Genomic DNA, 27,939 nt, shown 5'->3' with positions numbered 1-27,939 from the left:
AGTATGTGAATTAGTAAAAGACCCGAGACTGTGTAATAACGGTCACACTAAAAAATTGCTCGAAATGTGGGTGCGGATATTTGATCGACGCTTGAGAGAAACTCTTCTTTACATTCTTTAGACTATACATCTTCTTTCAAATTTGGTCAACACGGGTATAATTGAGAAAAACATTGGGTGAAGTAGATGTGCTTCTTCTATGCACACTAGCTTGATACCTTTTAAATTTTTTACGTAGAATTTTGTTGGTGATAAAAAAAAAAACAAAAAAGAATATTGTTTGTTTTTCCGATTTTTATTTTTTCAAATTTTAATGTCGATAAAATACGCAGAGAGGTTAGGATGGAAGCAAATATTCTAAGCTGCTCTGGATGAGAAGTAAATGATCATTTTTTTTATTTTTAACAAATGATGTTATTTACGGTAGAAGGGAGGGGGTTGGCTTAGTCTCACAATAGGTTAGCAATAATGTGATTTTGATTCGTCTTTGGCGATAATCAAACTTAATACCTCTTAAAAATAAAGAAAAATATCCCTAGACCATAATATTAAACGGCAATGTATTTCGATTTTTAACTGTTAGATCTTGACTCTGTCTTTGTAAACAAATATTCAACATTCAGAATATCTTATGCTCTGAAATACAATAGAAAGTCTCAGATGAGATGGGCCTTATCTAGGCCTATCACGTACTTTTTTATCAAATATGGGGGCCCATGTTCTGGTGTGCCCATGCAATTAGTAATACACCGTTAATCCGGTCAGAGCAAAGTCCACACAAGACGCTCCCCAATTTTTTATCTAATTAAATTGTTACAATTTTGAACCGCCGCTTCTTTGCTGTTCAAAATATTTCAATTCACCTTCTCCACAGAACGACCTGCGCTTTTTCCATCACTGCAGCAACCCCGATTCAATCCTATTCGATTTCGCCCGAGATCCGAAATGTACGAGTCCGAGTCGGCGAACAAGAGGGCCGATGCCACCCAATCGAGGCGGCTCAGCCTCATCGACGTCTCGGCCGAGGACGATTCGCTCCTCAATTCGTTTCCTGGAGACAACATGTTTTCAATTTCAGGTCCCTTTCAATTTCACCATTTTTTAAGGATTTTTTTAGATTTATTTTCGATTTTTATAGGAATTTGAGCTTTTCTTCGAAGCTGAATGATTTTGTTCGTGCAATGCTCGGAATGGTTGAATTGATTCCCTTGTTGTTTGAAAGTACATGAAGTTTTTGACACTTTTCGTTCATTCGATATGCAAATTGAAGGCTTTTGGATAGTTGATTAGGTTAGCGTATCACCAAGGCATATTTCATTGTTATCTAAAGGGGGAAGGTGGGAAATTGTTCTCGAGCACAATATTAGGTGTTAAATTAGAAAATGAAATCTTAATTTTGTGTGAGGGAAGCAAGGAATTCGATTTCGTAGCACGGCGACACCATATGTTATGCACGGGCTGAGTCTGGAGGAATGAGAGAAAAATTACTCGTGTAATTTTATAATTTCTATATTTCTGCCTTCGCTAGTGAATGAGTTTCAATTATCTCTGTGGTTGGTGCCACATTTTATCTAATCTTTCGCAATGTGGTATGCAGAAGACCAGGAAAACAGAAGTTTTCAATTGTTTGAGGGTATGACTGCTAACAAATTAGAGGATGTGCCTGAAAACGTTGAGCTAACCGAGCAAGTAACTGAACCTTCTGAATCACTGGAACCTGAAATGACAAAGAAAAGTGGCAAGTGCAATCTTCGCAAGAGTTTAGCTTGGGATAGAGCGTTTTTCACCAGTGCAGGTACACTTGTGTGTAGATTTGATTGTCAGAAGGTTTTCAGTCAATGTAATTCAGGTTATTTCCATCTTGCGCATTCCAATTCATAGCGGGTGATACAAAATTTGTGGATTCAGGTGTTCTGGATCCTGAGGAGCTGTCTTGCATGATTGAAGGAGATAAGACTGGAAAAAAGATGTTACCCAGAATTCAAGAGGAAATTCACAGATCCACCGATTCCATATCCACATTAGGAAGTGATACTTTGACACTAGAAAGTAGTGAGGCCAATTTGTTTGAAGATGTGAGAGCTTCAATCCAGAAATCCAGTAAAGCATCCAAAGCAGTGAATGAAAGTATGAAAGATGGTTCGGGAGTAACAGAAACCAATAATAGCGGCTGTAAGTATACTTCTATACCTTGTATTCTGTACGAAACAAAAAAGTGTGTGGATTAGCCTGGTTTAGGTGCTCGCAAATTTGTGCTTGATGACAAGGATTGGAAGCAGAAATGGAATTAGGGCCATAGAATTACTTGTTTCTTCCTTTTTGTCCCTATTTTGAAGCACGTAGACATAAATTGGAAGTTGACGGGACAGAGGGAATTTAACGGATTCTTTACTATACTCTCTCTCTCTAGAGAAGTAATGTTGGTGTTATATATATATATATAAATACCCTTGTTGAGGGAACTTAGAAACTATTTTAAAACCTTTGTGGTACCACTGCCTTCACACTTCTCATACCAGCCTATTTTCTTAGCAACTTATTTTCCAAACTAACCAGGTCTAGTCATTTTTCAGCTTTGAAGGGGATCGATGTTGTTTCTCAAAATAAGGTATGCCAAGTTAATGCGTGAAAGCTTCAGTTTCACTGATACGATCACAAGAATATATGAGATAATGTTGTGAATTTCAGGTGATGCCTAGACTTGCTTCTAAGAAGCCAACTGTCAGTGTGCAAAAACCAGGGAAAGTGAAAAAGGCATCTACATGTCCAGAAGTATCACAGGCATGTAAAACAAACATAGATATCAATGCCAATTATGCTATACCATCAAAATTACTCACTGTTTATAATACAAGCAGTAAGATCTGGAACAAATACTACTGGGAAATGAATCTGTTTGTCATAGTATAACGGCGATTCAACCAACTATGAAGCTATTAATGCTATTTGAATTCAACATTACAGAGATCATATTTCTTCTCTATGCTGATTTAGTCATTTAAACAGTATTAAAAAGAGATCTGGTCTTGATATCTTTAATTGACACATCACTTATGTTCTCTAAATGAAGTCTGATTCTGCACGTGGAGACACATCTACATCTCTTTTGAAGCGAACAAAGGTAATAGGGAAGCCTATTCCTAGCCCAACACCTTTAACCAAGAGGGCTTCTCTGGGTAGCGAACTTATCCATATGGAAAAGGATACTGTCAAAAATGCAACTGGTAACAAGAACTTCTGTTTGATTAGATTTCTTCATTTTTTCCCCTTGAAGGCTGAAGTGTTTATGCTTGTGGTATAAAGTTATCATTCTCTAATCCTAGTTTGACCATTGCAGGTAGAGGGGCTCCATTGCCAAAAATACCCTCAAGTTCAAGAGTTCTACCTAGGCCAGGACCATTAGCTAGATCTTCCTTTTTGGATACTTCACCCGGAACCAAGAGAGAAGGAGCTCCTTCCTCATTTGATAGTTCTGGCAGTACTTCTAACAACATTGGTCCCTGCAACTCCAAGAGAAAAACTAATTCCAGAAGTGCCAATCCCCCTTCCTCCGGTTCTTCCAGCAAAACACCATCACGAATTGAGCCAAGAAATAAATGTCAATCTGGAAAATCTCTTCTGTCAACTAACAAGGTGCCTGGGACAAAGCTGGTTACTAGCACATCCCCTGCTCACTCATGGTCCTCAGAGTCATCGTCGTCATTTTCAACTTTAGAAAAAATGTCATACATTCCAAGAGCTAGCCTTGACACAAGATCGTCCAAAAGCGGCTCCGTAGGTGGTGATGCACCAGATATTCTAGATTTGAAGAACCATATTTATGATCAAAGCTCAATTGGGAATGAGACTCAGGTGACTGGCTTGCTTCGTCAGTGTGATGTGAAAGCTTCAACCGAAAATAGTGGACTTCCTCCAGCTTCAAAACCTTCTGGACTACGATTGCCATCACCCAAAATTGGCTTCTTTGATGGGGTTCGTTTTTCCTTGCCTCTTGATTCTTGTGTTCTATATGGGAAATTATTATCTCTAGTCTTCTAAGTTGCATAAGATAAACTATGCTGTTACCGAAAGGCCTAGGCTAAATAACTTCAAAGTAGCATTTTTGTGAATGTGACGAAACTAATGTTAGCAAAATCACGTTGTTAATTTTCTTTTGTTTCTCTTTTAAATAACCACCTGGTCCCCTCAAAAAATAACCACCTGGTGTTTTACTTTATGCAGGCGAAAACCGCGGTGTCCTCCCCGAAAGGAAGTATGCAGCCTCATCCTGTTGTACGTAGTGGCTTGCCTAAAAGTGGGGTGCGAAGTGTTATCCTGAGTGCGGGACAAAACAAGGGAAAGGTGGGAAAACTTCTACCTGTTAGAAATGTATCTAAATTGGGGAATAAGACCCCTGATGCTCAAAAAACGTCCTTTAACACGAAACCTAAGTCTCCAGTACCACTCCAGCAAGCATCCAGTGCTGCAAAGGTCCTTCGTCCTTCCAGGAACAGCATATCTCCTAAAGTTCCAAGTCAAGGGCCTCGTAAATCTGGCAGTGAAAATCACTTGAAGGATGAGAAAGTTGGAGCTGAAGAACATAGTACTGACATTAATGAGCAAGAAAACTGTGTTGTAGAGTTGAAGGGTAGCCCTACTTTCTCAAAAAATAAAGTGAGCCCACAATTGAAGGTTCATTCTCATGGGAAGGCAGCGAAAGTCACTCCAATTAATGGCGGGTCTCCTATTATCTTTGATTCAAGTTCCACTTGTAATGCTGACAACATACCCCTTTCTGATAAATTGGGTGATGCAACATAGGAACCAAGTGATTTCAAGCAGTCGGAAAAATCCCATCTCGAAGATCAGGTTAGTGGCTTGAGCAAACAAGTTGGAGCCATGAACATGGACACAGAGATGGTGTTATTTAAAAGGGTAGCATTTTCTTGTAACAAACCTTTGCAACGTGTGTGGGTTTGTCGATAATTCAAGAGGATCAACTGTGCTGAAGGGAGAACATGCCGAGATTAGGGCAGTAGCGTTGAAGCTGGTCTTGTTACATAGGATTGTTCTGTAGGTCTTTGCATTGAAATTGTTTGTTTGGTGCATATATCAACAAGAAGAACGCATTTGAGTTGCCAATTAAACGGTTTTTCGTGTACTCTTATTCTATATTACATTAAGTCGTATACTGCATTTCCCCTGCCTTCTCCCTCTCCTCTCTCATAAAATTCGACCGTTAGAATATTTCACACCCTAATTTGATTGTTTGAATTATACGCCGCCATATACAGCCTGCAGGGGTCCCTTATAGACTCACTAAATAAAGGGGCTTTTAGATCCAGGTCCAAAAACATAGAGTGTTTTTAGGAATGAGTCTAGTTATCTAATTATATATATATATATATATATATATATTTTATACTCATTTTATATTTTCTAAAAATATTAAAAATCAATCAAAATCTTCTAATATTATGCATTTTCCAACTCCAAAAAATATATTTAATATCTTATAACAAAAAAACTAATATACTAACATAAATTTATCTGTAAAACATTCTACCCTAACTCAAGTAACAAATATATGAATGTATATAATACTTATACGTGAGATATGAAACCTAATTAAAAGGTAGAAAAAACATAACATACCTACAAGCAAGACACATTAATCTGTGACATGTTGATTATAAAAAAAGAATCTATCATATAGGTAGATAAATATAATTAACCTCTGATATAGGTTGATTATAAAAATTAAAAATAAAATCTATAAATAGGGTTTAAGGCAGGAGGAAGAACGAGAAATAACAAAAAGATAAATAAAAAGAAATAAGCAAAGAGATACTTGGGAAGAAATTTGATTTTTATAATAAATCTTATCATTGAACAAATAACTATTGATAATTAAATAATTAAATATAACAAATTGGACTTATTTTAATAAACTGGACTATTCCTACTATTGGCTCAAAAAATTGGACTTATATCTAGTTTTCCCTAAAATAATATACAATTGTTTTTGGGCTTAACAGATGGGCCTTCAAAAAGCCCACTAAAAGACAAGAAGATCTAGACATTGGGCTTATAAGTTAGCCTAAGAAATCTAGATGACAGATCACCAAACGAAAATGAAAGACTACCGCCATCAATGACCGCTCCTAGCCCTGAATTGTATACCGACAAGAAGAGATGACACTTTAAAGACATGTCTGTCCAGACAACAACTCTGAGTCACACGTTGGGCATCAGTGAGAAAAGAAGTATATAAGGAACATAAATATTGTCAGGTCTAGCACTCCGGTAAAGTGATCATGAATGTAAACTTACAGTTGTTATTTGTTGCAACTCCTTTATGGATTATTGAGAAGTATGCTAAACCGCGGTGTTTCAAGAATGTTAAACCTGTATAGTATGAATTTTATGAGTATAAAGCCAACAACCGAGCATGGATGACCGGAGAGTTATTCCAAGAATATGCTCAATGACTCGATAGACAAAGGGATGATTGACTCATATTTTAGAAAAGCCTCGTAGTCAAATCATAAGAATTATGATACATATTATTAGTTTATATATTATATGGGACTTATATGAGTTTTTTTTTTTTTTTAATTTTATACTATATTATCTTATAAATTTACTTGGGAGCAGCCTCTTCATAAATGGGGGTAAGGTTAGCCGACATTCACCTCTCCCAGACCCTGCGTAAAGCGGGAGCCTTGTGCACTGGGTACGACCTATTATCTTATAAATTTAGCGAACTATTAATTTAGCACGTTATTTTTCAAATCGGAACTAGCCAAAATATTATTTAACTGAGGTTATTAATTTAACAGGTATTAAATTATTGAGATTCTACTGTACTCGGTTTTTTGACGGTCATGATCTGACACTGGTGCTTAAATAGTAACCAGATTTTTTTTCACTTGGTGTGTTGTTTTTTTTATTCACCCAAAAAGTACTCCGTAAATAAATTGAAAATATTTTTGCTCATTACTGTTAACTGACAGTGATGCTCACTCTCTACCCTATTGAAAACCAGCAGTTACTAAAGTTCATTCTCTATCAGTATAGGCCCCAAAATTGCTTTGGTTAACATTTGATAAAGTATGATACTTTTGGAACAAAATTTCTTACATTGAGAAGAGAAGAGAATTACAAAAAGTATATGAATGGAATATGAACACACTATTTTTTCTCCGCCATTCAATCTAATTCATTCAATATGATATCGAGAAATAAAAAAAGCCGTATAAAAATAGAAAATAGCGTGTGCTTATCATTTCTCAGTTGAATCATATCTTTAGCATAACTTCACTTTCAATCCAAGATTCAAAGCACATCCAAATATTTTGTGTTTAGTTTGCTTTTAGTACACATAATAATCATTTATGCATGCTAGGGCCCTTTGATATCCATGATTAGTGAGAGAACAATACTTCATGTTAAACAAATACTTTTCATAAGTTTTATCTTTTGGCATCCATGATTGCTGAGAGAAGCACTGGCTTTTTATATTTGAGCTAACCCACAATGCTACTATTGTTTTCCCTTTCAGCTAACCCACAATGCTACCAGCTAACCCACAATGCTACTATTGTTTTCCCTTTCATAATTTTCTTTTAAATTTTTTTATTACAAGCGATATTACTACTCTAACTTTAAATTACACTAAGAGGAGAGAAAATGATTTGAACCCGAAATGAAGTGAGTTAAAGAAAAATGACATTCGTTAGGACAATCCACCACCTGCTTTCTTTTGTCTTTCTAACTTGAAAAGGCGAAAACTTTGCGCAAGGGCAAGCAGATGCATGAGCATTTTGAACTCTTTCGTCTGGAAAATGGACAGTGCCCGGGCTTGAATCCGGAAGGTCAGTTCAGCACAAAAGACTGGATGCATTTAGCACAACATTAACATAATGCAAACTGCATTGATCCAATACTGAAACTGAATTGTGCTTTAAATTAACATAAAATGGAAAGGCTCAAAGTAAAATACAACATTATTCCAAGTCTTTCATAGCGATACATCATGTGAGAAAGGACTCTTCAAAGTTCACCAGTTTCCACATACCTATACAGTCTGCAAATGTCGGTCTTTAACTCCACACGAAACTCGGGTGCTAGCAGCCTAGCACCCTCCAAAATACCTGTCAAGATTACAACAGAACATACTGAATCCAACAAAATAATAGTGAGCGACGATAAGCAACTTGTCACATAATTCTGACTACTTTTGGCCCTTCTTCCATAACACGCCGATCTTCTTTAACATATTCCCATTTTTCTTCTTCGGCGAGTCATCATCCATGTCTTCTGAATAAGGTGAATTCATAGGATTGTAGTTGTTGCTGTCAAGAGAACCTGTTCTCTCAACAAGGTTCCCATTGTTTCCAGTTGAAAGCATGGCAGCAGCTGCCTCAGCGGCCTTCCTCCACTGATCCGCCTGCACCTTTAACTTCCTTAACTCAGCCTCCAGTTCAGAATTTGCAGCCTGTGCTGCATCCAGCTGCTCAGTCACCTGTGCGGCTCTCCTGGTACTTTTATCTGCTTCCTCAGTCACATAGCCCAGTTTCACCAAAGCCTCTCCCGCTGCAGCCCTTGCAGCTTCCTCCGAAACAACAGCCTCATCATTAACTTTATTCCTCTCGATTTCCTTGTTTTTTAGTTCCATCTTGAGCATTTCATTCTCTTCAGCTATGTTCTGCAATTCCGTTTCCTTATCCAACAAACTTGCCTTCAACTCTACCATTACAGTCTCTGACTTCTTCAGCTCCAATTCAAGTTCAGATTCATCTTCAGTTGATAAATTTTTCTCAACTTTCAAGGCCACCCCATCATTTTTCTTTGATACAATCTGAATTTCAGTTTCCTTATCCATTAACTGTGCTTTCAAGTCTTCAATATGATCCTTCGCTTTTTTCAGTTCTGCTAGCAGTTCAGCTTCCCTCTCGGATGCTTCAGATTTTGCACCGTCAACTTCCTCGTACGCATTCCGAATCTGCAATGTGCTCTGAATGTATTCTTCCTGGTACCTGACCTCAGCTGCATCCAATGCAGATCTCAACTGACCCACTTCGGATTTCAAAGAATTCAGCTCTGCTTGTAACTGTTTTCTTTCTTCATTTTCATCTTCCTTAACAAGTTTTACATTGTCTGTAGAGTTTACCGAATGATTGCCTTTCCTATTAATCAGTTCTGCTTGAAGTTTGCTCACAAGACCCTCCAGTGATTTAACACGAGCATTGGATTGCTCCAACTCCAATGATAAGGAGTTGCAAGACTCTGTGGCTTTAATCCCATCCAATTTGAGCATTTCTATGGTTGCATTTGCCGCTTCCAATTGCATATGAGTGCTTTGTATAACTTCTAGTGCCCGGGATTCAGATTCTTTGCATTCATTGAGCTCAGCTTTCAATTTCTCAACCAGGGAAAAAGTTTCTGAAAGTTCCTTTCTCAAGGTCTGGATCTCAGCATATGCCGACTCTGCATGCCTGTTTTGAGCGTCCTCAGACTCGGCTACCCTTTCGAGCTGACCCTTTAGCTTCTGAATTTCATTCATAGCAGAAGCCAGGGCAGCAGAATCCATTGACCGCTGCTTTTGGACAGCCTCAAGTTCAGACTCCCATGCTCTATCCCGATCCTGAGACAGTTCACGAAGCTCTTGAAGACGAGCATCTTCAGAAGTAGAAAGTTCCATCAGTTGCTGTTGGGATTCTTCAAGCTTTGCAGACATGGCTAATATCTGGTTCTTCGCTTCTTCAGCCTCCTGCTGGGATCGTCTCTTCAGCGACTCAGTTGTGTTTAACTGGTCCTTTGTCTTCTTCAGATCCTCTTGGAGTTGAGCAAGTTGTGTTTCCATTTCTGACACTCTTTTCGGTTGCTTCTTCTGAAGCTCAAAACCAGGGAAAGGGGAAGTAAATGAGAAACTACAATCGTTTTGAATTGAATGATAAGAAACCACATTAGAACCACACCAGTTAACCTTCTAGCCGCAAGACATAAGTTATCATGGAATACCTCAGGTACAGGGCTTCGTGGTGACATGCGCTCATTGACTTTTGGACTTCTGTTTTTCAGGGTCTTAGTCGCCATATTTGGAGAGGATACAGAATCCGGCTCTGATCCAGGCGTCTTGTTAGTTCGAGGCCTTGCTGGAGATCTCCTTTGAGGCACTTCCAAAGAGCCAATTCTGCTATCAATACGAAAGGGAAGTTAAATATTAGAAGATTGCATAGTACTCAAAGTAAAGATAAGTTTCACAAATTGTTGCATCAAGAACACAAAACATAGAAAAAAAGCTAGATGCGGATACAACTTTGCTACAAATGGATTCACCCATATCTGGAGGATATAATGCATAACAACCATTTACCAAAGCAATACCTTCTTTGATTTGTCTAACTTACTTTCAGATACAGAGCGATAAAAATTTAGGCAGAAAAGAGAGAAGTATTTTACAAAATTATAACTTACAAATCAGCATTTCAATTCTGATGATACTGGCATATAACACGAATTCCGCATGGATAGATATAAATTCGAATCCGAATTCATACTCGGTTAAGTTTAGATGAGGTTTATAAACTTTGTTAAAAACTCAGAGCAAAATATTTCTCAAGCTTTTTATTGCTTTCCTTTTACTACTTTATATATAATTTAGAACACCATCCTATTTTGCTTTCTCAGCTAATTGTATCACCATTACTTACCCAATATGTCAAAATTTTCCCATAACGAAGACAGAAAATTTGAAGTCTAAGAGTGATTATTAGCACACTATAAAATTAAGCAAACAAAGTTAATATTCTTATAAAAGAAGCAAATAAATGTTGATCTTACTTTGCTTTTGGTGTCTGCATCTTCAACATCTACACGTGCTGATTGCGTTGTCCTAATTCGATCTCCCTTTCAAATCCCTGAAAGCAGTTCGGAGAAACGATCTTTGGCTGAGATAAAGAAACTTCAAAGAGAATACCATATATATGCACACAAAAAACACAAGAAAAATGGCTCACTAAAGATGGCCACCTTAGATCCATATAAAGTACAAAAACTAACAAACAAACAAACAAACAACACCTGCCTTCAAAGAAATCCCACAGAAAACTAACACCACTACTACCAACCAATCCCACTAATATTCAATATATATATATATAAGAAAGAACGCTGCAGCTGCAAGATTCATTGAGTCTCATTAAACAAGCTAACTTTTTAAATTTCCCTTTCTCCTTTTCCCACCTTTAAACTACATTCCAAAAAATGATTTAAGACACAAGGGACCAGCAGGAGTTAGAAAATGACAACAATAACCACGTGCGATTGCCGTGGCTTAATTTTTAATTTGCATCAGTGCTCATGACAAAAGGAGGATCTTTCTGTAATAACTGATTAATTGTGGGCATACTGAACCCAGCAGAGCACAAATGAACCCCATTTCTGTTCTTTGATGAAAATCCACTCTCTTAAAATTTAGCTGCAAATTAAAAACTATGACATAATTTTATTGGAAACGCAGCAATGCTAGAAAATGCAATCAGAAGTGTTCTTAAATTATAGTAAATTACAGAACCAATATATTAATGAAACCCATAGATCTATGAACCCCAGATTAGAACAACAGATCTACAGAAAAAATTGAAACAGGAAAAACTTAAAAGAGAGACCCTGGGAATACAGCTTCATGCTTAGCAAAATAGGGAAAAATAAAATCTTTTGTGGTGGACCAAAAAATCTGAAAGAAAAAACATGAAGGGGAAGAAACTCTAGCTCTTCTTCTCCAGCAACTCTTCAGAAATTGCTTTGAAAACCGGAGCTTGCAAAGGAAGAGACTTTCAGTTTAAATACCACCAACCCACATTTTCATGTAAAAGCACAAGTTCCCCAACATTTAAATTAAACCAAAAATTAAAATAACATAAGAACAAACTAAAAGCGACAAAACCCATAAATTAACTGTATAAAACAAGCTCTTTAAACCCAGAAAAAGCTATTAACCCAAAAAAAAACCCCAGAAAAGTTAACACATTTTCCATAAAAAAGCAACAGAACCCAGAAATTCATAGACTAAAACAAGCTCTTAAAACCCAGAAAAGACAACACATTTTTACCAGAAGGTAAAAAATAAGAGTAGACTCAAGTTGCAAGGATAGTATAAAATGGGAAAGGTTTTGCAACGAAAAACATGACATCAAAATACCGTTGGAATCCCTTTCTTCTTAGTTTAGATTAGATTAGAATATCGTTCGAATAAAAAGAAAAAACCTTGACATTTGGCCTTACCACAAAGATCTCTGCCTCTGACTAGGGTGGATAGCTAATATTCCTCACGTTGGATAGTACTAATTAGCAGATGTTTGGCAAAAGACAAGAAAAAGGAAAAAGAAAAAAGAAAAAATAGGCTTTGGAAATGGCAGAAAACCCTAGAGCTTGCTTGGTTTAGAGTTGCAGCAGTAGCATTGGGAGGGTTTGGTAGCTTCTGCTGTAGCTGCTTCTGTGTGCCCACTTCCCAAGTGAGTGAGACTGCTTCTCTCCATTTCTTTGTATTTGTCAGTGGAGGGAGGGAAGTGAGCAACAGACAAAAGCAAATGCCTAAATTGGCTAATAGAAACTAATAAATGCTTTTACCCTCACGCGCCTATTAATCCACACGCTCCCACTCTTGCTGATAGAGTGATAATAGGTCTTAGTCTTACCTTCTGAGATTGCTACAGCTACCCGAATAGTTTTTGAGTGATTATCATGGGATGGCTCAGCGTATAAAGATGAATTTCATATTCGTATTCTACACGGTACATTTTGAGTTTGATTTCAAATATTGGTGAATCACGTGATGATTAATCGGATGAGATTGAAATGCTTCTGTGAATCTTCCAAATCCTTAGAATGATGGATTACCGTAACGAAACCATTAACTAGTTTCCTTTTTTTTCTTTTTAAAAAAAAAAAGAAAATAGTTTTTAGGGTGAAGAGCAAGGCTTAATTCAGGTTCCAACATCCAAGAACAAATGGGGTTATTTAGTGATTATAGATAGTGTACTCTCCCATCTTAAGCTAATCCCCAATAATTTGTTTCCATTAGGCCCTCTATGCATAATTTATTGGCCTCTCAATTCCCTTATAAAACTCATTTATTTGGTTGTACAACGAATCTTAGGTACCCTTCATGATATACGTAACTAATCTTGATTAAGAAAAAAGATAATGACAATCATTCAGGTATGCATGCATTAGCGTGAGTTGTTTATTGGTGTGTGTTGTACGTAGGCATTTTACAATTATTTTAGGTGAGTTTGATTCACACACACACATATACATATATATATATATACATATATATATATATATATATCTCTCTCTCTCTATTAGTATATTACCCATCAGCAATCATTTTGATCATTTTGTTAAAATTCTGTTAAAAAACTTTGTTAAATAAGGATTAAAATGACAAAAATACTGTTAATTTAATAAACAATGGACCAAAATGATTTGAAAAAAATTGAGGGTATTTTTATCTTTTATCCTTATTTAATGAAAATTTTTCACAGAATGATCAAAATGATTGATAGTGGACAATCTTAATGACCACTTCTATCGATTTCAAATTTTAGAGACCAAAGTGAAGAGTTGTGCCAATTTCAAAGACCATTTTGGATAAAAGACTTTTATAATCTCCAAGCTTTACTCCCATAGAACTCAAGAATTGAAATCAGTCCCATAAACTTATTTTCCGCATGTGCAAGAGTTTGATTCTTATACAATTCAAATCAAACTTAATTTTCCTGCTTATTGCGGAAGGTCTTATAATAGTACCTAATAAAGATTTCATACTTAATTAGGTTAGGAGATTATTCATGACCCCGATTTTCAATAGTGTGAATAAGGCTTTCGAGTTATAATTACTCAAAAATAATCGAGAGTTGTTGGTTCTTCTCAATTCCCATGTTTTCAATTTGATTCATTGAATTAGAGCATTTCATCCTTCACATACCCACCTCTAAACAGCTGGTTTGCACAGGCAATTGGGATACACTTGGATTTGTCAAAGCTTCAATTTTTCAAAGTTTTCGTCAATGATTTTAGACCCCATTGGCTATAAACTCATCAATGTGTATATCCCAATTTGTGGATCCCCAATTTTTACTTGGAACTTTTTTTGTCTTTCCATTGACCTAGGACTCCTGCTTGGTCAATGCAACTGATATTTTTTTTTTTTTTGGAAACTAATGCAACTGGTATTTAGTAACTGATAAGACAGATTGATTAGGCTTTGGATGCATTTTCAACCATTACATGTGCCAAGTCTTCTGCTTCGGGTTACAGGGCACAAATGGCTGGTAATTAGCTAACTAGGTCCCTTCTTCCATGGGGTCCCCCTGAAATTGCACCATTGGGCCCCCAAAACTAGGATACTAACAAAGAACAAATAAGGGCAAACCGCTTAATTTCTGCATGATTAATCATATTAAGCAGACGAGTTGTGTTCTTGGAGAAATTCTTGGGTGCGGACGTCCAGATCATGTTAATGCCTGATGACACACTTAAAATGCTCAATCCCCCTCTTTTGTGCACCTACCTCTCTTCCAGACCCTGCGTAAAGCGGAAGCCTTGTGCACTGAGTACGACCTACTGTTACAATCAATCGTTCCAATTATGAGACTCAAAGAGTCTAGTGTTGTTATTTATTGTTACTACTTTCCCATGTCAAGATGGAGTATAAATTTGCTTTGAGCGCTCTAATTTCTTCAGAGTAATAGCACCATGAGAGAAATTTTTAAGTGTGAACGCTTAAATCACGTAATCGTCTAACTGCACACACAAAGTGTCTCATCCTCCTTGTGTCTAGTGCCTTGTACGGATAACCACACACAAAATTTATTTTGTGCTAATACTACAGCTAGTCATCCATGCGCGAGTATGCGATTCCTTCTCATTGAAGCAAACAAGACCCACACTATATCCAAAGTTTGGATTCGTCCAACGCACACACGGGCACCCAACTTAGCCTACAATAAAAACTTAAAAAATGCAAAAAGCAATGGAAGATAGACACGTCAATATTTTATATTACTATTTTTTTTGTCTTATTATTTTTATAAAAAACAATATAAAATGTTAATATGAATTAACCGTGACCACACAAAACAGGAAGGTACGGAAAAAGCACTGAAATGGGAGGGCAGAGAATCCAAGTCCTCACATATATGCCAAAGTATTGTCAAGTGTCCTTGTAGTGTGCAAGGCATGAGTAGATATAATTAAGGAATGGCATCATTATTTATTTCTTTGATTGTGTCATGTCAAATGTGAGTGGAAATAAAGGTAACCTATTGATATATACTTGTCCTATATTGTAGGGCAAATGGGCAATCCATTTGTTTATTTGCACAAAGCCCGTTGCTTTGTCTGCAAAGAAAGCAAGTTGGTATCATATAAAATAAGGTATAATTTTGTTCATTTCTTTGAACTAAAAGAGGACTAACAAAAACAAAATATCCATTTGGAAAGCAAAGGGAAAGTCACACTCATTGCTCAAAAGTGGATTGGAAAATAAGGCTTTGGTTGTTGTTTTAAGACTTCTCTGAGAGGGATGGGGTATTTTAATACATACTAGTCCACAACAACTTGATGTATCATAGGCTAGCCATCCGATTAGGGTTTTTTTAGAGAGATTATTTTCACACATCCCAAAGTACTTCTCTCACACATTTTTACTTTTTTAATATTTTCTACACACCACTAACACTTGATAGAAAAATATTAAAAAATTAAAAGAGTGTGAAAGAAGTAATTTGGGGTGTGTGAATATAATCTCCCTTTTTTTTAATAAGTAAATTAGTCTGTTGCTTGTTTGTCTGTAAATTACATCATTTCTCAAACTGCTATGGAAAAAAATAATGCCTTTGCTTAACTAACAAACATGCATTTTGCATTATAATTGTTTTATATTGTTATTATCAATATTCAATATTTCTAAGATTCTCATTTTGAATACCTATGAGACCCATTTTATATGAGTCGTCAGATTAATCTTATGGTAGGTTAAGCCATCAACTTAAATAATCTATTTTACACTGAAACAAAACACTAATTGACAAAACAAAAAAAATAAATAAATAAATAAGAAGAAAGAAGAAGGTTTCACGTCAGGTCGAATTTTTTCCGTCTGCAAAACCTAGTCTCCTCATTGAATATAAAAACCTAGCAAATCTAATTGCATAAAACCCTAATAACTTTAGATATCCAATTTCATCGGATCTTTTATCAATAATATTCAAATCTAGTTAGTTACAAAGCACAAAAAAATTGAGATTGTGCGGTTTCGAAAATTGGGATCCTCTTCTTCTTGAACCCATGAACCCCTTTTTCATATGAAATTTTTCGACGACGGTGAAAATTTTAAAATAGGTCCCTCTTCTTTCTTCATACGCGAAAAGTAAACAACAAACAACTTAAGTGGAGTAAAGGAGAATGAATCATCAAGAGAGAGATAAGGGAGGAAGGATATGTGGATTGAAGAGACAGTAAGGCAAGAAGACGGAAGACTTCATGCGAGAATTTTTTTTTTTTAATTTAATCACTTCGCATAATTATTTTTTTTGTGTATCATAAATTATTTAAGTTGATGGTTTAATTTACCCTATGATTAATCCAAAAGCTCATATAAAAAGGACATCACAAATCTTCAAAATGAGAATCTTAAGATCTGTCAATATACAAATATCAAATCACTATTACTAATTGAAGCTCATTGGTATTTGTTTTCACCATATAAAAAAAAATTCAAATTCGAATCTCGAATGATTAGAAACTTGATATTCATTTAGTATTAAACATATATAATGTCACTTTTTTGGAGTTGATCAAATCAAAATCTTAGTGCAATGTAGGATGATATGTAGTCATTTTGGGATTGGGTTCCCTCCTCATCAATTCACCAAGCTTCATTCCCCCAAACGTTCTTGCGTTAATTATGAGCTGTTTAGAAATGCTTTTAAAATGATTAAAAACCATTTTGTAAAATTGTTTATGGTATCTATCTTAGTAAAAATACAAATGAATCTTGAAAAAACATTTAAAGTGCTTCCTAATTAAAAGAATCATATAACTAGTATTTCTTAAAAATGCACTTAAAGTGCTTTTCAACCCTAAAAGCACTTGAACCAAAAGCATTTGATACACACTTCCAAACATGCTCTGCAGGAACAATTGGGCAAAGTCCAATATTTATACAAGACAATGAAACAGAAGAAATCTAGAAAGTCCAAATATAAAGGTGAACTAATTATACAAAACAAGATGAAAATTTAACAAAAATGAAGATTTATATCTTAAAATATGTCCATCAGATCACACATTACACAAATTGATCACTAATTAAAGATGTAATATAAACTTAAATAATTAGGAAGTTTCTCGTAATATGACATAAAGTGCATATATAATTCCTGGTATATACCCAAATAGCGTCAGCAATAAGGCAATCCAAAACTCCACCTGCAATTTCACAAACAAACCAATATATAAAACAAAAACAAAAAAAAAAACCCTAACACCACACAAAAGCGACGATAATACTTTTTAGTACCATCTCAACGGACTAGCCATGTGACTTGAAAGACATCCACTTAACGGGTAAGATAATCATGTAATTGTATAAACAAAATTTTTTTTTTCTTCATAACTTGTTAAACTAGCTTCTTATGATCGCCAAACGAAGATGTATAAATGCATCATTTGCATACACTTGAAGATAAACATATAGTTCTATTCAATCAATATTAAGAAAACAAGTATTTCAACGCATACCCATTAGATTCCAACTTTGCGTAGACAGATTACTAGATCGCCAGTTGAAATGGTAAATGTAAAAGAACTCTCATTCAATACAAATGGTGACAATGTGACTTACCGCACAGCCATAGCGAATGATGACGCCAACTGGTGGAAGAATTATGGCACACACGACTTCTACGCATGTCCTCATCTTATTAATTAACTGAGTTTTTATTGCTAATTCGTTTGTGGGAGAAGCCTTGTAATCAGAGAGCTGATGAGAAGAACATGCAAAATTAGTTGTGGAAAACCGCAGGAACTAAGGCTACGTTTGCATGGCCAGCAATACACGTGTCTTTCATTCCACCAAACAATGCTTTGGCGGTTTACCTTTTAGGATTATGGGCTTGGTGTGCTTTGACGGGTGGATGTCATACACCAATTACCCATAAGTAATAGAACCCAAAGATATTTAAAGAAACAATTAAAGGTATTAGAAACCCATTCATTTGGTGTTTTTCTGGGGAAAACTAGTCCTTGATCATGGACAAGAGCAACAAGAAGTGTTGGAGAACAATGCAGAAATAAATAAATATAACAGATATAATAGAACTTGAAATTCTAATACTTTATTAACTAAAAATACTTGCTATACAGAATGAAATTACAGAAACAAATACAATAATTAAAATGGTACTAACTTGATTACAACAGGTAGAGGCTAGCGCAAAAGTTATGTTCCTCGAACAGTATTTATGTCTCACTCTTGTGCTTGTGGTTCTACAACGTCTGCTCGACCAGGATACAACTACCTAATTCTACCACGCGTATTGGATTATAGAATTCTAGCGAATTGCTTTGTGTGTTTACTCTCTTGAATGTTTGTACGGAAGAAAAGGAAGAAGAAAAGACGATCTACGATGAAACTGAGGACTCGGGTTATATAGGTTATTTCATACATCTTCAAATACCTTTTGGATGTATCTGAAACTATACAACTCTTTCCAAAGAGTTGTGTCTATTAATCAAAACATTTTTAATTAATTTTAATTAAAAACTTAATTTGAAATTAAAACTAATTGATCAGATTAATTTTAATTCTTAGGCCCTAAGGCCCAAGGCCCTTGTCTTGATTAATTAATATTAATATTATGGTATAATCATCAAGCCTAATCCACACAATTAGTGGCCCAAACCTCAATCCTCATTCCAAATAGTCCAACACCTAATCACTAATAAAGGAGACTAAAGTAATATAAGGACCTCAAGTTCCCTTGAGTTCCCCGATGTGGGACTTAAGGGAGCTCAAAACTCCAACAAGAAATCCATTCATAAAACATTCTTCGTGTGAGTCACCATAATTTGTGGTCATTACGAACTGCGGAAGATATTTTCTTTGGAGCATCAATCAAAGCTTTGTCTTCAAGGTCTTTTAGTTTTCATCATCGCTCATGGCAGAGGTCGTTGGCCCTAAACTTGAGTTCAACTCTCAATAAAATCACCAATGTTGGAGCTAAAATTGTGCACATTTGCGAACAGAGACGAGATCCAATCACAATTGCTCATGATCTGCGACGAGGGTAGATGGGATTGATTGGGGGTGTGGTTGAATACAGATTAGACTATCATCTAAGTATATAGAAAAACAAATTAGGCTCATTTGTATATTTTTGTTTTTTAGAAGAATATAGAGATATTCCATTGATAAACAAGAATAGCTACAAGCCTACAAGGGTTGCCCCGTAGGTATATTCCTAAAGTAACCAATATATTGCTATGGGGATAATTTGCACAAACAAGCATGCAGACATGATAATCCTCTAAATGGCTACCATAAGCACAAGAACTACTGGTACCAGCTCAAGTATAGCCATCACACATCTGCCACAAAGACGGCAGCCTCAAGAGACCTATATTGTGGAACATGCAATGTCATCAGCAATAAGCGAGACCACACAAAGTCATTGCTGACAAACGATGCCACATTGCTTGTTAGTCGGGACATCACCTGCTAGATGTGATACAAACACAAGTACACTAAACCTACACTACTGCGAAAACAGGAGCCAGTGATTGGCTTATCTTCACAGCGAAATAAGAACACCCAGCTAGGACCACCTGCGACTTAATTAACCGGTTCTAGAGAGATCCGCAACCACCGAGAGAAAAGCACCGCGAAGCCACCACAAATCTGCCTAGGTAAGGCGGTGTCCCCGCTAATTGGTCAAGAAGAGTAATTCCACCGTGGAGACCAGGCCATAGGAGGTGGATCTGATCCACCAAAAATAAAAAACCAACCAACCCACAAATCTGGCCCCAAATCAAGGGTAAAAACCTTGAGAGGAGTACAAATTTTGATTTGGGGCGGAGGCTCCAACAAAGCCATTGAAAAAATATTTGCCCACAAAATGATGGGCAAGAAAAGATGCTAGTAGCAAAAAGTGGATTCGGTAATTTACAGAAGCAATTCGTGTCGTTCTATGTGGTAGAGCAATAAAATGTATTTTTCAAGCTAAACGTTAAATGTTTCAAAGAGTAAAAGAATCATGGAATAAACACTATATTGCAGAGTTTCAATGATACGTTTGTACCAGTAGTAAACAAAAGTATCATTAACATAAGTTGTTCTAGTAGGAAAGAACGATATATTGCTGAGTATAGAAAATAATCTCAAGATTTTAAGGGAACCAATTAGGTGAAGGCACTGCTATTTAAGTTATTTTCTTTTGTATTTAAAAATAAAGCTACTTAACTATGGTTAAGTAAAGACACATGGAACGTTTTATGAAGAGTGGTCATGCTCACCACCAAGCAAGGATGATGAGCAAATTCTCACTCTAATACTATTATTAACGCTGGATACTTTTAGGCTTAGCCCAACGTAAAGCCATGCAAGCCCAAAAGACCAAGAAGCCCATAATGAAGCTCTAAAAGAAAGAATTCTCGAGTGATCTAAGTTGACCGTTACACTCGACCAACGGATTATGCATTAAGTTTGAACTGCCAAGTTGAGTTTCGATGTTGAACAACATGAGCACATGGGCTAATTGACAACTTTATGGCATAACGCTCAAAAAACAAGCTTACTCAACCATTGACTCAGGACATGTGATGACTGCCAATCAATTAGAGTCTATGACGGGACACAAGGCAAAATTGGATCGTTGAGCTCGAGCAAGTCGCTCGGCTCTCAGAGCAATGCTAGGCAGATCACCAGAAGAATGCTCAGCATATGGACTGCTTAGCAAGCATGATGCTCTACAAACGAATGCATCTTGAGGAGCCCCACAGCTAGACTACCATTAAATGAAGGTGCGTTGACTGAGACCAGATATTTATTAGATTAGATATTTGTGGTTTGTATTTTTTAGAGTGGTTGGGAAGTGCCACGTGATGATTGTTTAGGACCGTCCGATTGACCACCATGTGAAGGGTGGGTTTTGCCAATTTGAGGCAGAAAGGCAAAAGAGAGAATGGGAGGCTGGTGGGGGGAGAAAGGCTATGTTCGAAAATTTTCGAGATAATTTCAATTTTGAAAATTCCTCCAAATTATTTGTTGTTAGCAAGCTATATATCCTTTCTAAAGTTAGTGTATAAATGAGGAGGGCCCCCTTACAAACAGTCTTCAATTATCTATACTAATACTATTATTAAGAGAACCCTCAATGTCATTTTTTTTCTTCTTATTTTGACTTTTGATATACAATACTTACATAAGGAGGGTAAAATAGTAATTTTATATCTTTTGATTAAATGACAATCATATCCTTATTTTTCCTATTTTACCCTCACTTTTGATACACAATATTTACATAAGGAGGACAAAACATTAATTATGTAATATTAAGATGAAATATGCACTTATTAAGAGAATATCCCATCATTAGTTTTTCATACTCTTTTTAAAATTTTAAAAACTAATCACACTCCTTAATAAAAAAAACAAAAAATAAAATGAAATTGTTCACACACACAGAGTGTGTGCTCATCGGCTAGTATATATAAAGTCGGAGGCTCGTTTTGGTGTCACCGGCTTTGACAAAAATAATTGGACCAAACTACCCCTCAGCCAAAAAAATTCAAAACCTACCCAAAATAATATATCAAATCATGCAAGGGTAAGTTGATAATTTGGTCATCATAAAATATAATATAAATATAAATGGGAAAGAGAAAAGAATAAAAAAATGAAAGGGAAAAGAGAAAAGAATAAACAAATGACAAAGTTGATGGTGCCCACATGATGATGAAGAAAAATCATGAATGTTGTGTTCAAAACATCTTAAGAGGCACGTAGAACCGGTGATAAAATAGAAAATAACAAAAAAAAAATATTGAAGCAATTCACGGATATAAATACATTTAAAATGTCTAAGTCGTGCATAGCGCGCTGTGACTCAAAAAATGCTTTTTGCATGCGGTTGTTTATTAAATATTATTTCTCAATTTTTAAACACTTAAGAGGTGCGTAGTGCCAGTTATGAAAAAAGTCTCTTGCACGCGCATAATAATGTGATTCAATTAGTTGTCAAATGATCATTTTTTTAACAAACGATGTTATTTAAACTAAGGTGAAGGAGTGGGCTTAGCCTCACAATGGACTAGCAATCAGTTGTTTATTAAATATTATTTTTTCTAATCTTAATGTAAATTCAATAAAATGTAAATAGAAATTGAAAGATCGCTTTTATTAATATGGATTCAGCTCCTTTGACCGCTTTTATTAAATGTATTTATTATTCATTTCCATCTACATTAATAAATACATTTAAAACATGTAAATCGCGCGTAGCATGCCGTGATTCAAAAAATGCCTTATACACGAACGTAAGTGCGTGCATGGAGGCTAGTTTTGTTTAAAGAAAAGAGGATACCATGAATTACATGATCACACATTATACATATACTAAAACCCAAACTCGGGTGGCACTGTTTTTCACTGTTCGTGAACAGTGAATTGGCGGAAATGCCCTCGGATTTTTCTTATTTTTGCCGTTTCTTTCTGTCCTTCCATTCGTGTGTTTCACTTTACCTTTCTCTATTTTCTGCTTTAGGGCTTCTCTGCTTTCCTCGGTTGGGTTTTCCTCGGTCATCGTCGTTGTGTGCCTTTATTTCTCTGGATTTCTTCCTTTTTGTTTAATGATTTTTTTTTCTGGCGAGGCACGATCTTGATTTTTTGCGATCATTGTTTGCTGTTCTACTCTGTTTTTGGCTGCGATCTGTGGGTTGCATCGATTTTGTTTCAAGCCTCTCTTTTGAGAGGATCGGTGCATATTAAGGTTGGTGATTTTCAGATTTTTTTAGTTTTGCTTTGCAGTTTTATTTTATTTTTGGTTGTCTTGCCCATCAATTTGTTTTTTGGTTGTCTGACTATTATTACGATTGGGATTGATTTTGTTGGCAGATTTTCGCTCGAATTTGGGTGATCTCTCTTTTGAGAGAATCGGTGCATGTTGAGGTTGGTGATTTCCAGATTAACTATTACATTTTCTTCATTTAATTTTTTTCCTGCACATCTATACAAATACCAACGCTGGCAACCAAATTAACTATCACATGCTATACCGAGATTATTTACACAAATTTAACCTTTTCATAGATGCAATTTTATGTTTGATTTTAAATTGGCTAAATATATTCAAACTATTTTTTAACAAGCATTTTTTCAATAATTTTTTAACACACAAATAAGATAGTCTTGAACACCACTGGTTCTTCGCTTTTCTTCATTGATCCAGATATTCCGGAAGTAAATTCATAAAATCAATGTAAGTTTGTTTTCAATTTATTTAAAAAAAAAATGTTATATGCTCTTACAATACAAGAAAGGCTACTCTCACAAAATGTATCAACTAATGTGCTATTTTAAACTCTGCAGCTTTTCCAAATGCACATAGCCTTTTAAAAATACTGCTACCCTCTACAAAACAAGCCAGTAAAGCTCAAATATTGCAGACAGCAAAGAAGGTAGCAATTGAAGAGTTGGCTTTTTTAGATCCAAATTTGTACAAGGTATTAAATTTGTTTATCTTTTGTTAAAAATGTTGAATGCATCTTAACACAGTTGGTTAAAAATATCTATATTATTAATCGTGCTTATACAAGTCTTTGTTTTGAATTGGTATCCTATCGTTCATTTAATTTTCCTCCAAAACATTTTATCTGTTTTTGCCTTAACTGAAAAATAGTTGCCAAATGTTTTTATCTCACTGTCTTTTTCTAGCTTCTTACTTGAAACAACTCTTGCTTATATTGTTTATTTCAGATCATCAAAAATGTGGTTATCAACTTTCTCCTGTCCCTTCTGCTGCACAAAGAACATGGAATCTTACTTTTGAACAGATGTTACTTTCGCATCTCTAATCTATATGCATCAACAACGTTTCTCTTATTTTTTGGTATGTAAATAACTCTCTCTAATCTAGGTTAGACAATATTTTTTGCATGCAATAGCCCAACATTTCTAATATTTTGTATGTAAATGCCAGTCCTGATCTGTTATCTAGGTTGAACAAATTTTTTTGCATGTACATAGGCCACCATTTTCCAATGCTCTGTCTAAATGCTGGCAAAAATGTGTAATCTAGGTTTGACCAATATTTTATGCATGTACATAGTCCAGCATTTTCTAATCTTTTGAGTACAAATGCTGGTCCCAGATGAAAATTGGGTGAAAACAATGAACCGCAGTGAATGATTACAGTGTTTTGTATATCTAAATTTATCTTATTGTTTTCTTTGATTATCTCTGCGTTTTTCAAGCATAGTCATCAACACAGTTTTTAATCCCGCTGCAACGCGCGGGCAGCATTGCCTAGTTTACACTAAAGATGTAACTATATATTATAATGTTCTACAACACTGACATATGTTACATGCACACATTGTGAAAACTGTGATATTGATACCAATACATAAATTATACAAGACAAACTCACGCTGATAAATCAAGATTCGTCCTCTGTTTGGCAAAATTAACTATAGCTAGAAAGCTCAACTAGTGAAGGCATTCCAATTTATAAGGTGAAATGGTCCCTCACTAGAAGATTATACCGCAAACGACAGAGAGGTTTTTGTTTGATCTCAACAACTTTGTCATGGCCTTTGCTCCAAACCAAAGCTAGCATAATGTGTTCTATGTTCGGTCTCCAAACGTAATAGCAACCGTACCAGTGTTGATTTATATATATAATCTAGTTAATAAAATAGAGAATTCTCTATTTCAATCCTTGAAGAAGATTACTTTTACAATAATACCATGTATAAGATTAAAAACCAACTTTAATCTTTGGGATTCAAATATTATTTAGGTTGTAATAATTATTGAGCTTGTATATAGGTTATATATTGATCCTCCTAAACAATAAAAAAATTATTTGACAATTATTATTTAGTCCCACAATAAAAAAGCCATATATATATCATATATTCTTCATCGTGTGTAAATTTCTATACATATATATATATATATATATATATGTATGTATATGCATATTACCTACCTATGTATGTACTATAGTTATGTGTCGAGATATTTTGCATCGAAACTTATGTACTGATACATTCGTACCAAAACTTATGTACTGATGCAATTATACCGAAACTTCTGTACCAATGCATTTATACTGAAACATATGTACTAATACATCCGTACCGAATCTTATGTACCAATGCATTTGTACTGAACCTTATGTACCGATGCAATTGTAATGATACATTCGTACCAAAACTTATGTATCAATACATTCGTACCAAAACTTATGTACTCACACATCGTACATAAACTTTGTACCAATACATTATACCAAAACTTATATACCAATGCAATCGTACTGAAATTACGTGTTGATACTTCCTTCCGTACCTATGAGGGTTTTTTTTTTTATAATATAAATTGTTTTTGTATTATTGTTGACTTCTTTTAATTATAAGAAATTGAATTTTAATAAGTTTTATTTATTTATATGATTGAAGCATAAGAAAATACATTAATTATGGAACGATGGACAATTTCGGATGGTAAGTTATAAATAACAAATGTGCTATAAATATTTAAATATGTTGAAAACATTGACATTGTTATGAATGCCCACACACACATTGTCAATACCCTTGCAAATTGAAATAGACTTTGGAAACAAAAAGATTGTTTTTCAAAACATGCGATGTAAATTTCAAATTGTAAGAACCTGTTTGCATGGAGCCACTTTATAAATAGAGCGCTCTGACTGTAGTTAAATGAGAAGAGAGAATACTAAGAAAAAAGGAAAGATTAATAACTTCAGTATCTATTCCTCTCTCTTTTATTTGTCATCCTCTTGTGCTATAGCTTCAGTGTGATATTTTACACCTACTTCGTTTGTCACTAGTAAAGGTTATCTCTCTAACTTTTACATATTTATAACATGTTATCAACACTAGTCTCTAAAACCTAACCATTTTCTTTTTTTTCTTCGCCGAACGAAAGAAAGGAAAAAATGTTTCCTCTAAGGTTTTTACTGTTCATCTTTTTCCTCTGCCTCAACTGCGCGATGTACGCTCGCAACAAACTGTTTGCTCCATGCCTGCTTCTAGTTCTCAACCTAACAATTACATATATCTTTGATTTCTTGTTTGGTGTAGATCTTGATTACTAACCCAGTATTTATATATGTTGATTTTACTGCAATCCAAGATGGTGCGGTACAATCGCCCATCTTGAATTGCAAGATGGTGCGGTATCATCGCCTATCTTGGACTGCAGATCTAATTTTACTGCAATTTTAGGTGGTGCGGTATAATCGTCCACCCTACCCTGCATATTTAAATTTGCTTGCTATTTAATTTCATTACAATTTTAGGTGGTGCGGTATAATTGCCCACCCTGCTATGCATATTTAAATTTTTCCTGCTACTGGAGTGGTGCAGAATAATCGCCCATCCTATGTTATTTTATTTTAATGATAATGGAGCGGTACAATCGCCCTCCTCATTCATATTGAAAATCTCGAGTCTGAAGTTTCGATTGCTTATCATTTTGGCCTAAAGATCAAAATGAAAAATTTGTAAAAACCAGAAGTTCTAATACTATATTCATCTAGGAATACATATTATTGCAAGTTCTTACACATCTCATTTTTCTTTCAGAAAAGAAAATGGCAAACTTGGCAAAGATTGATTTTGCTGCCCTAGACATTACAATGAAGAATTACCTTACCTGGGTATTGGATACCAAGATCCATCTGAAAGCAGGGAATCTTGGAGATACCATCAGGGAAGAGAACAACTCATCCTCTCAAGATCGGACGAAGGCCATGATCTTTATTCGTCGTCATTTTGACAAGGGACTAAAAATCCAGTACTTAACGGTTGAAGATCCGTTAACCATTTGGAAGGCATTGAGAAACAAATACAATCACCAGACAACGGTGATTCTTCCAAGGGCTCGCTATGAGTGGACTCACCTAAGGATTTAGGTTTTCAAGTCAATGGCAAAGTACAATTCTGCGTTGTTCAGAATTACCTCTCAGATGAAGCTCTGTGGGGATACTATTAGTGAGGAAGATTTGCTGGAAAAGACTTTTAGCACATTTCATGCCTCTAACGTGCTCCTGCAGTAGCAGTATAGAGTGCGAGGCTTCACTGAATACAACTAGCAAATATCTGTGCTTTTGGTAGCTAAACAAAACAATGAGCTCTTGATGAAAAATCATCAGTCCCGACCTACTGGATCTACACCATTCCCAAAAGTGAATGTTACTTTCCTCGAAGTGAACGCCACATCCTCTGGTGGCGATAATCATAAACGAAGACGTGGCCATAAGCGAGGTCGGTGGAACAAGAAAGGCAATAACCATGGTGGTTAGTTTCACAACCAGGTTCCAAGGCATAATTCAAGCTAGAGTTTTAAAAATGTGAATCGCCACAAAGGCAAAGCTCACATGAACAATGCTCCCAGCAACTCTAAAGGAGCTTGTCATAGGTGTGGTGGCAATGGGCATTGGGCGCGTACTTGTCGTACCCAATGGATATAGATGTCGAGACTAAATTTCTCAACCATGCTAAACCAATGGATATACCTGATCCAGTGTGCGACTTATCATATCAGTTGAACACAACTCACCTAGATGTTTCGGACTTCATTGTGAAAAAAGGAAATGAAATGTATCGGTCTGACTGAATCATTTATGTTTGATG

General features: G+C 35.6%; 3 protein-coding genes and 1 long non-coding RNA gene across 8 annotated transcripts; 2 read left to right on the top strand and 2 right to left on the bottom strand.

Annotated features, from left to right (window-relative positions):
* Window positions 1-775: 775 nt before the first annotated feature.
* LOC103450089 (probable GPI-anchored adhesin-like protein PGA55) lies at window positions 776-5,175 on the top strand. Of its 2 annotated transcripts, none has more exons than XM_029090843.2 (8): window positions 776-1,078; window positions 1,598-1,795; window positions 1,909-2,172; window positions 2,574-2,608; window positions 2,689-2,781; window positions 3,071-3,224; window positions 3,338-3,972; window positions 4,222-5,175. In XM_029090843.2, exons 1-8 carry the CDS (start codon window positions 946-948, stop codon window positions 4,798-4,800), a joined length of 2,091 nt encoding a protein of 696 aa, XP_028946676.2. In that variant the 5' UTR covers window positions 776-945; the 3' UTR covers window positions 4,801-5,175. The 2 variants fall into 2 exon arrangements, with proteins under 2 accessions (XP_028946676.2, XP_028946677.2); XM_029090844.2 differs by having other exon boundaries at window positions 827-1,078; window positions 1,601-1,795.
* Window positions 5,176-7,928: 2,753 nt separating this feature from the next.
* On the bottom strand, window positions 7,929-12,575 carry LOC103450088 (interactor of constitutive active ROPs 2, chloroplastic-like). Of its 4 annotated transcripts, none has more exons than XM_070809549.1 (4): window positions 12,271-12,575; window positions 10,828-10,904; window positions 10,006-10,177; window positions 7,929-9,874 (listed from the first exon to the last, which is right to left on the bottom strand). In XM_070809549.1, the coding sequence occupies exons 2-4, from the start codon at window positions 10,854-10,856 to the stop codon at window positions 8,216-8,218; spliced, it is 1,860 nt and encodes a 619-aa protein (XP_070665650.1). In that variant the 5' UTR covers window positions 10,857-10,904; window positions 12,271-12,575; the 3' UTR covers window positions 7,929-8,215. The 4 variants fall into 4 exon arrangements, with proteins under 4 accessions (XP_070665650.1, XP_070665649.1, XP_070665651.1 ...); XM_070809548.1 differs by having other exon boundaries at window positions 10,006-10,180; window positions 12,271-12,573; XM_070809550.1 differs by lacking the exon at window positions 12,271-12,575 and having other exon boundaries at window positions 10,828-12,265.
* Window positions 12,576-17,293: 4,718 nt separating this feature from the next.
* LOC108172027 (low temperature-induced protein lt101.2-like) lies at window positions 17,294-18,063 on the bottom strand. Its single transcript, XM_017328979.3, has 2 exons — window positions 17,900-18,063; window positions 17,294-17,484 (listed from the first exon to the last, which is right to left on the bottom strand). Exons 1-2 carry the CDS (start codon window positions 17,972-17,974, stop codon window positions 17,392-17,394), a joined length of 168 nt encoding a protein of 55 aa, XP_017184468.2. The 5' UTR covers window positions 17,975-18,063; the 3' UTR covers window positions 17,294-17,391.
* Window positions 18,064-22,786: 4,723 nt separating this feature from the next.
* LOC103423364 (uncharacterized) lies at window positions 22,787-24,483 on the top strand. Its single transcript, XR_527594.4, has 4 exons — window positions 22,787-23,042; window positions 23,168-23,221; window positions 23,642-23,775; window positions 24,029-24,483. It is a non-coding gene; the product is annotated as an uncharacterized lncRNA (long non-coding RNA).
* Window positions 24,484-27,939: the final 3,456 nt, after the last annotated feature.

Source organism: Malus domestica, chromosome 12, assembly GCF_042453785.1.
Source record: "Malus domestica chromosome 12, GDT2T_hap1".
Taxonomy (NCBI): Eukaryota; Viridiplantae; Streptophyta; class Magnoliopsida; order Rosales; family Rosaceae; genus Malus; species Malus domestica.
This window is presented reverse-complemented; position numbering and strand designations above follow the sequence as displayed.